At 41.8% G+C, this 10,033-nt stretch overlaps 1 protein-coding gene across 2 annotated transcripts in view; it reads right to left on the reverse strand.

The window, feature by feature from the left end:
• Positions 1-8,877, reverse strand: part of LOC107383346 (dynein axonemal heavy chain 3) — a 19,192-nt gene extending 10,315 nt beyond the window's left edge. For both annotated transcript variants that reach the window (XM_015955909.3, XM_015955907.3), the window contains exons 1-8: positions 8,778-8,877; positions 6,378-6,461; positions 6,086-6,296; positions 5,912-5,954; positions 5,553-5,721; positions 5,288-5,480; positions 3,092-3,287; positions 2,647-2,778 (exon numbers count right to left, since the gene is read on the reverse strand). In XM_015955909.3, coding sequence (XP_015811395.3) covers positions 2,647-2,778; positions 3,092-3,287; positions 5,288-5,480; positions 5,553-5,721; positions 5,912-5,954; positions 6,086-6,296; positions 6,378-6,461 — 1,028 coding nt within the window. In that variant the 5' untranslated portion in view covers positions 8,778-8,877. The remainder of the gene's footprint in view (positions 1-2,646; positions 2,779-3,091; positions 3,288-5,287; positions 5,481-5,552; positions 5,722-5,911; positions 5,955-6,085; positions 6,297-6,377; positions 6,462-8,777) is intronic.
• Positions 8,878-10,033: the final 1,156 nt, after the last annotated feature.

Here is a 10,033-nt window from a genome sequence, read left to right on the forward strand (position 1 = left end):
AGATGTAAATGAAAACATTCCTTTATTAGGAAGGGGAACAAAAAATCCAAAAGGGCAGTAAGCCAAACCTAATATCTAACACTGAAAAACAAAAACCAAAGCTCACTTATGAGCAGAGACCTAGAGACTAGTAGGGAGGGACAAAACAACGCTGATATAAGACAATGGACCGACCACAGACAGAGACACAGACAGGGTTAAATACACGGGGGAAGGATGAGAGGGAGATGAGCTGCAGGTGTGTGGGGAGAGGAACCTAGTGAAAACAATTAATTAATTAATCAGTGAGGGGAGAGTAACTTGACCTAAGAGTAAGAACAAAACCTGAAGACAAGAGGATAAAGGTAAACAACTAATGATCTGAGGAGAACTAGAAAACCAGTGGAGAAAGAAACACACTAAAAGAGACTAATAAATTACCGTTCATCTTGGACATAACTTTCTTTTTATTGCGATTGAAGCTGCGATCATTAAGTTTTTTTAACAAACCATTCCTGTCCCTTGGACGTAATTTTGACTTTGGCACAACTGGTAGGTCGACTGGGGGGAGCAAAAAATATGTATAAAACTACCGCCTAGAGGCTCATTTATGCAATGTCATGAATGCAGAACTGTTAAGTACACAGGTGGCAGGAACGGCCAATCACACGGTAGCAAGTATCGGCAGAGCCAATAGATGAGCTAAAGGATGGTTTTAATGGGAGACAGGCTTCAACACAAGCGGTTGTTTTCTGCTTGGTCCTAGTGCTCAACCAGTGCCTATTTAATATAGCGTAATATTGGTTTTGGATGTTAAAAATGCAGCGGACAAAGTTTGATTTTGGAAAAAGTCCCCCTCCCAAAACTACGTCCATGGTCTGTCCCCATCAGTCCCCGTGCAGTCTCTGATGATCTGAGCTCCAGCTCTAACAGAGAGACGCTGAGCGAGAGCTGTGGCACTCCAGTTTTCCGTCTCAGCTGATTTTGTTCAAAAAGCCAAACTTATAGATGTGTTTATTTTCATTTTCAATACATTTGCAGGCCAGCAGTAACTCCCCATGTCACCATGACACCTCCCTCTGTTGTGCCATGGTGCAAAAGCCGTTTATAAGACAGACCATTACCACAATTTTACTACCAAGCGAGGCAGAACGAATGCAGCAAAATTTGCACAATGCCATGCCAGCATGGCGCATTTATAAGACACACCATTGCAGTAATATTAAGCTGATTTGCTGGCAAGGTGTGTCTTGTAAAAATGTGTGGGCCCGTCGGAGAGTTGAACCTCACTTCAGGAGGAGCTATCTAGTTTTCATCCTGGCCGTGGAACACTGGACGAGCTCTATACCCTTGGGCAGGGCCTGGAGTGTGCATGGGAGTTTGCCCAACCAATCCGTGTGTTTTTGTGGATTTAAAGAAGGCGTTCAACCATGTCCTTAGGATGGGCACGCCCATAGTGTGGGGTACTAGGGCCTTGATTAGATCCCTGTGTGTCAGAGCTTGGTCCGCATTACTTGCAGTAAGTCAGGCTCATTCCCAGTGAGAGTTGGACTCCGCCAAGGCTGCTCAATGAGCAGTGCTCATGGTCACCAATTCTGTTCATAACTTTTATGGACAGAATATCTACTAGATGCAACCTAGAAAAATAAAATGCCTTCTCCGGGTCAGGGACGAGGTCCTGCTTCAAGTGGAGGAGTTTAAGTATCTCTGGCTCTTGTTCATAAATGAGGGAAAGATGGAGATCAATAGGCAGATTGATGCTGCGTCTGCAATGATGTGGGTGTTGTACCAATCTATCGTGGTGAAGAGAGAGCTGAGCCGGAAGGAGAAGCTCTCGATTTAATGATCGATCTACATTGCAACCCTCACCTATGGTCACGAGCTTTGGGTAGGGACCAAAAAAAAATGAGATTGCGGGTACAAGTGGCTGAAATGAGATTTCTCCGCAAGGTGGCTGGGCTCTCCCTTAGAGATAGGATGAGAAGCTCGGTCATTCGTGAGGGACTTGGAGTAGACCCGCTGCTCCTCCATAATGAGACAAGCCAGTTAATGTGCTCGGGCATCTGGTTAGGATGCCTCCCTGGTGAGTTTTTCAGGCACGTCCAACCAGGGGGAGACCCAAAAGAACATCCAGGACATACTGGAGGGACTATGTCACTCAGCTGGCCAGGGAACGCCTTAGGATTCTCCCGGAGGAGCTGGCCAAAGTGGCAGTGAAGAGGGAAGTCTGGGCCTCTGCTTAGGCTACTGACCCCAGGACCCAACTCCAGATAAGTGGAAGAAAATGATAGATGGATGGATGGATGGATGGATGGACAACCCTAACCCAAAATCCAATAAACAGCTTTTACATGTCATCCTATAGTCTGTTTCCTTGGTTGAACCAAATAGTGTCTCAGACCTTGAGCACATAAATCTGCAGTGACATTTTTGAAACCCAGCATAAAAATAAAACATCTTTGTGAATTCAGGCTGCAAGTGTGTGACAGTGAAAGCAGCAGGAAGGTACTCAAGCGGGCAGAAACTGCAGACAGCAGTTCCTACTAATAATGGCTCATATCTTAGCGGTGCAGACAGACGTCCTGCTGCTCCTAACAACAGACACAACAATCGAATAGCACACTGGCTTGCTATCTGACTGGCTCACCCTCACCGGCGAATACTCACGACTGAAGCAGTTCATCTCTGGCAGCTTGGCACTGCCTCTGGACAAACTGTTCAAACTCAGATGGGGGGAGCGGGAGGGACCAGGTGGTGGACTTGAGGTTCTCCAGTTTTACAAATCTTAAGCATGATAATCTGGAACAGAAAAAAGTAAATCTGATTACTTAAATTTCACCTTTTTTGAGTTTGAATCCTACCTAAACTGTTTGATTGAAGCATAACAGAAATTCTACGTCTCAACCCGTCACCTCTGATGGGCACATCAGCTGGATGTTGGGTTCTTTGTAAAATATCAGTTATTCAGTGTGACTGAATTAGGCATTTCACTAATTGAAAGCACGGTGTTCTAAAATGACAAGCTAATAGCCAATAGCATGACCTCTGAAACTAAAATACCTCCTACCTAAATACAAGTAAACCAGATTTACAAGCCGTTAGAACATTTTACCTTTCGTTCCAGAAGTCCTGCATTTGAATCATTATGGGACAGGTCACAAAGAGATGTTGGCTCTGCCACAGTCTGGCTTCCTTGTAGCTGAGTGACCAGGGAACTGGTGCACTGATCACCCTCCTGGGAAAAGGCTTGGGAATGCTGAATATGGACAATCGCTGACGCTCTGATGGGTCCATCAGAATATAATCCACTAAAACATGATTGTAGAAGGTGATTATTTAGGTAATTGACTACATTTAAAATGTAAAACATCTTTGATTAATCTTTCCTACACACGTTGCACGTTCTAGACATTCGTCTGTTTGTGAATCAGAAATGTAGCTACCGGTACTGACTCCACAGAATGATGGCAAAGCTTTAAGCAAAGATACAGCGGCTGAATTCACTCGTTATAGTTATAGCCCGTTTGTGCTTGCTGAGGTCGGTTTAGTGTGGTGGCCATGCTGAAATGGGTTGATTAGCCGTAGATGTAAATCCAGTTATTACTTTCTGAAAGTTTCAGCTGTTCACTGGATAATTTGTTAAGATAGACAATGATTTCTCCAAACAGAAGGTTATCTTGTGAAAACATTTAAAACAATAATTCTGTGTAATTATTCTCTTATAGAATATGTTTGGGATGAGTCTCACAGTGAATTATAGCTCAGTATCTGTCAGTATGGCTGAGTTTGAACTATTTCTGTGTTTGCTAATGCCGATTAGCTGTGGCAGCCATCTACAATAAAGTAGACTCCAAAAAGCTGTGCATGTATTATTTACTTTCTGGGAGTTTCATTAAAAGTTTCTTCTCATGGAAAATCCACTTCTGGAGCTTTATACCATGTGATATTGTCATTTCCTCATGGGAATTACCCCCAAACTCGTTTTTGGCTGCATTCATGCATTTTCCTGCCTCAGCTTCAGTTTGGTCCATGTAAAGATTTTTCCTGCATCCTTAATGGGTCATCAGGCATTTCTCCTCCTGAAGCTGGTCTGGTCTCGTTTCTGAAATCCGGATATTCTGAGAAATTACTTCTGGATTGGGGTAAAAACACGCCTTTAAACCATGAGTCCTGTCTACAAAGATGCACGTAGTGGCCAGCTCAGGACAAACAGTACAGGCCAAAAGTTTAGACATGCCTTCTCATTAAATGTCTTTATTTTCATGACCATGACCATTTACGAAGGAGCCAACAAGTGCTAAACACCTCTGGGAACTCCTTCAAGGCTGTTGGATAACCATTTCAGGTGACTACCTCTTGAATGTGCAAAGCAGTAATCAGAGCAATGGATGGTTATTATGAAAAGAATAGAATATAAAACATGTCTTCAGTTATTGCACCTTTTTTGGTTAAGTACATAACTCCACATGTTCATTCATAGTTTTGGTGCCTTCAGTGGGAATCTACCATGGTCATGAAAATAAAGACAACACATTGAATTAGAAGGTGTGTCTAAACTTTTGGCCTGTACTGTGTGTCTTAGGCAACTTTTGTTTCGTAACAAACTCAGTGGTCCAGTGACGGGCCAGCATTTAGTTTTGCACAGGTTCCCCTCTCGGTCTCAACCTTTTTCTTTTTTTAGCTACACCTGCCAGTATTATGTTTTCAACCTTTTACCTACAAACTGCTTAAAATATAAGGACTAACCTGTTTTCTTACTCGTTTATTTAGCCAGTGTGAGTCCATGTGAGGTGAGCAGAGGATCAACTAAAGCGTTCATTGGAAACAACCAAATTCAAAGATCATAGAGACACAAAATCTTTGCAGAAAATAATCAATGAAACAAAAATTTAAAATAATTAAATCTGCTTCAGCTGGCTAAATAAATTACTACGGACACCGCGAGTCTAACCCACCCACGTCAGAATGCACGAGACAAAAGGAAGACACCTAAACTGCTGGACTAAGCCAATAGTAGAGCAGGCTCGCCTAAGACGCTGTTGTGGGCACGTTTTGTTGGAGCGGGCGCAGGTGTAGCTTTGCTAAAACAAATCGTATCAGTTCCGGGTATAAATACAGGCTGACGAAAATAACTCGTTTTTAAGATAAATGACATCTCAATGATACCAACGGTAATATTTTATCATATATTGTGCCTACCTTCGCTCTCAGTGGCTTAAATGGCAAGATGTGGAACCTTTAAAACCCAGGGTTAACAAGACATCTTGCTCATTTTGCTTAACGGTGTTAACACGCTGCATTGCTTTACCTATGCTTTTCTGGTTGCTGAAATAGTATTCTTGTTCTGCCTGCTCTAGCAGGTTCTCCCTCAGAACCTGGAAGTCTCTTTTATTATCCTCGGGCTCAGGAGGCAGCAGTTTCATGATGTTGACAGTATGCTGGTGTAGGTAAGGGGCCATCTCAGAAATGGGGATGCAGTTGTTGATGTAGTACATGTACCTCTGTGAGAAACAGGTCAAGGCTGTCAGAGACGTGAGATTTCAATCATCATAGTCCTGGGGGAAGTTACTTGCTTCCATGTCGCTGTCACTTGGTTCAGTCTGAGAGGCCCTCAACTCCTCCTCCTGCCTGCACATGAGGTCGAGCTGCTCTCCAGGACTCAAAGGCCGGCTACTGGCTGCCTCTGAGTTTTCAGGCTCCTGCTCTGCCTTGGATGAGCTTGAAGCGTGAGACGATGTGTCTCTGTGAAAGCATAAGTCAGTCATATGGAGTGGTTCCGGCTAAACAACATTAAAATTTGAAGCTTCATTTGTTGCATTGTGTTGACAATATTTCCTGCAAACAGTCAACGTCGCGTGGACTAGCAGATCATGTCTATATTGAGTCCGTCAGTCCAGACTACATCAAACTAGGTCTTTGCACAATGGGTTACCTTCTGTGGTGGGAGAACGTTTCCCGTCCAGGTGGACAAGCAGCTGACAGATCTATTAAGATAAAAAATCTACCCCTAAAAGTTAGTGGAGAAGTTTGGAGAGGTGTGCAAAACAAGATCACCAGGAAAGAAATGAAGAAACATCAGTTTCACTGAGTTTCAGAAAATGGATACAAGACCCTGCTGCTTGTTTTTCAGAGGAACTTTGAGAAGAGTGCTGTTTGTCTTTCAGTCGATCAATATTAAGGTGCTTGGCCCGGGGGCTGTAGTTGTTTCCAATAGACTCACTGGGAGTTCGGTGGTAGAAGTGTTCTTTAAATGGAACACACCGAGTCCACAAAGGTGGAGCGAGAATAGGAGGGAACTCACTGCGCCTTAGAGCCTCCTGATGAAAAAACAGACACAAGTGTTCACTAGTATGGACTCAGAAACTCTTCTTAAACAAAGAAATATTTAGCATCCTTACTTTATACGCTTCTGAAGGTATTCCATCCAGTTTAGGTAGTGGATGTGGGAATAGTCTGCGTTGTCCCCTGAAGTTATCGTCCATCTGTGGTGGAGACGATAACAGAGACAAAAGCTAAACTGCATGGAAAAGCGTGTTAATACGAGCTAATTGTGTCACTCATTTATTCATTTCCTGAAACTGTTTATTTCTGAGTATGGTGTCAGGGAACTGGTTCCACTGTCCAGCGCTGTCCACCCTGGACAGGTTTCCAGTCTTTCACAGGGACGCATAGAGCGGCCATCAACACATCACTGCCTAATGAAGATGTAGAGTCACGACTCAACATGACACGCTTGTTTGTGTTTTGTAGAAGGAACCTACAGGGAACCACCGGGAGAAAAACCACACATGGAGAAGATGCTAACGCTGCACATACGGGCCACCGCTGGGTTTCTAAGCTGCAACCTGATAGCTGTGAGGCAACACCGCTATCAACTGCCCTACCATGCAGCCCTCATAAGTCACATTTAGCAGCTAATACTATTAACAGTAATGATAAATGTTAGCTATCTAAAAAGTGCAATGGATGAAAGACTCATTTATCAGCATGTGGTCTAGGTTTTAATTAGCAGTTTATGTAAAAATGTAAAGTTTTCTATGGGTTTCAAATTTTTTACTGAATACGTCCATCTTCAGTTTCATTCATGCAGTATAGGTCCACTTTACTACCACTGCTCTCTGAAACAATGCAGCTGCTATAGATTTTTCAACAGATAAAATCTCCAAAATATTCAATCTGCTCCGTGTGTGAAAAGTCAGACACATATTTGTGAAATAGAATACTTAATAAAAAGGCCGACCTTTAATATCACTAATAAATGTAACCCTCTATGTATTTATATTACTTTTAACAAATGCACAAATTTATAGGATTTGTTTTTATTTAATATATTCACTATTTTACAGGGCTTGTCAATGCCGCTGGTATTATCCATCCATCCGTTAGCTATTAAAGGTCGACCGATAATTGGTTTTTCAATTGCAGATACCGATATGTAGAAGACATAGGCAGCCGATGGCTGATATGCACTGCCGATTTCCGGCGTGGCCAATATCTTTCGACCTTTTATTCATGCCAAAATGTCACCAATAACATCCGTTGATGCACAAAATTTCTGCCCTGAATTTGATTAATCTTAATTTTGTGCACCGATAAGTGTTAAAGTCAGACACCCAAATAAAGTTAATTTAGAGGATTTGTTATGCAGATGTTATTAGAGAATGTAGAAATACATTTAAATCCAATTCTGCAACAGCACCGGGCTGCCTGAGGATGTGCCTGACATCTCATCAGATTTACTAAGAACAATTACCGGCCGATGTATAAAAAGTGGTAAATATCGAGTGATACATCAGTCTACCCCTATTATCTATTCCTGCTTATCCACAGAGGGTTGTGGGGGACTGGTGCTTATCTGCAGCAGCTTTTGGGTGGCAGGTTGCCATTGCAAGGCAGCACAGACACACAAGACCAGACACGCACACGGAAGGACAAATTAGAGAGGCCAGTAAACCTAACAGTCACATTCTGGACTGTTGTAGGAAACCAGAGACCACAGGAAACCCCCGCGAGTCTTGGGGAACAAGCAAACTCCATACCAGGATTCAAACGCAGGACATTTTTTCTTGCAAGGTAACAGCGCTACTGCAACAGCTGATATAAAATATATAAATTGGATTTATTTAAAACCAGTAACTTGAATAATACAAAAAAATTTTTGGTTTTCTGTACATTGTACAAAACATGCTCATAGATACTACATTTGGGCATAAATGTACCTTTCATACATATGTGAATAATACATATAAACACAATAAACTTAATGATATACGAAACATTATACAGTAAGAAATAAATACAAGAAAACAAATGTCAGATATATATTCTCTGAAGGTCCCTATAACATCAAAAACACTGATTTTTCCCCACTGGTGACAGCATCTAAAACACCTAAGAGAACTACGCACTATGGGGCATTTAATGAGCCTCAGAAATTAGAGCTTTGGAAAATAACCTGGTTGGGCAAGAGGTAGCGGCTACTTGTGTTTAGAAGCTAATTACATTCAAGTGCTGTCGAAAAGCACTAAAAACGTTGACTATTTAGCTGCAAGTTACGAAGTTTTGCAAACTTTTCTTTCTGTGTTCCTCTATTTTTACCTCCTGAATATTTTTTTTTCTAAGAAACTCTACTTTCCGGAGTTGAAGAGGAAAGGAGACAAGGCTAAAGGCTGGAGAAATGTCTTGTTGAATGGCTTTCAACAGCGCAGAGGAGACAACTAAAATATCACAAATAAGTAAAATAAAAAAGTAATAAGATTCAAAATGTAAAGAAACTGTCAGAAACGTTTTCACATTACCTTCGTCTGTTAAGGCCCTAACCGGAGAAAGTCAACAAAAAGGAAACACGAGCTGCTTGATTTCAACAGCTAACGTTGCCATGGTAACACCACTTTCCGCAAAGATGAGCCACAAACTACGGAAGCCCGTTGCACCGCCCCCAACAAAAGCAATAAACTTGCATGTTTTCTGAGCATTAGTATAATTTTACTCTAAAATAAATAGCAGTAAACTAAATTAAACTAAATAATCAGACTGAAGCCATCAGGAGTTTGTTGTGGAATTATTTTTGCCTGAGGCCTTGGTCAGAGTGATCTCTGCAAAATCAAACGGTGGCTTTGATTGCCTATAAGCTCCAGTTTTACCGCTGAGCAGGTAAATCAAGTTCCACATATTTAGGTTTGGACAGTTTTAACCGTCCATAGGTTTTAACTCACAGCTAATCCATTGTTTTTACTGCGCGAGCACCGATTACTTTTTAAAAACAATATAAAAGATATTCTCCCTCCCTCCCTATAAAAGACAATAACATTTTACTTTCTTTGACATGGAATGTGCTACTACTAGTTTACCTGTTGAATTAATTATAGATTCGCTAAGATAAAGACAATAATGTTTATGTCTTACTGAATAAAATATCTACTAAGAAATCACAATGTAGCCATAGAAACATTACTTGGTATTGTGTGCATGTCTGTCAGTTTTGTGTGTGTGTGTGTGTGTGTGTGTGTGCGCGTGTGTGTGCGCGTGTGTGTGTGTGTGTGTGTGTGTGTGTGTGTGTGTGTGTGTGTGTGTGTGTGTGTGTGTGTGTGTGTGTGTGTGTGTGTGTGTGTGCGTGCGTGCTTTGTTTTCTCGATCCCCAGTGAGTCGTGGAGGATGGCTGCTTATACTGATTCAGGATCCTCTGGAGGTTTCTTCCTGTTAAAAGGGAGTTTTCCTTAGTATGAGGATTGCTGTAAAGTCACTGACACTTGATGCAATCTTGATGCAACGTGTAATGTTCCACGATAGGTTGAATATAACTAATATTGAGGCAGTCAAGTGTCTTTTATTACCGCTCAACATACAGCTAAACTCATCGGGTAAGAGCCACACACACTTCCTATTTTTCCTGCATGCCTTGCCCTTTTTTTGCGCTATGGCAAGCAGCGAGGGACACAAAGTAAGTTTGGCGCTACATAATGCAACATCTTCATTTATTTTCTTTTTTTTACAGAACTAAACAACTCAGATGTACTTACATCCTGGATATCAAATCAACAAGATGATATACACA

The sequence above is a fragment of the Nothobranchius furzeri genome, chromosome 11, assembly GCF_043380555.1.
Source record: "Nothobranchius furzeri strain GRZ-AD chromosome 11, NfurGRZ-RIMD1, whole genome shotgun sequence".
Taxonomy (NCBI): Eukaryota; Metazoa; Chordata; class Actinopteri; order Cyprinodontiformes; family Nothobranchiidae; genus Nothobranchius; species Nothobranchius furzeri.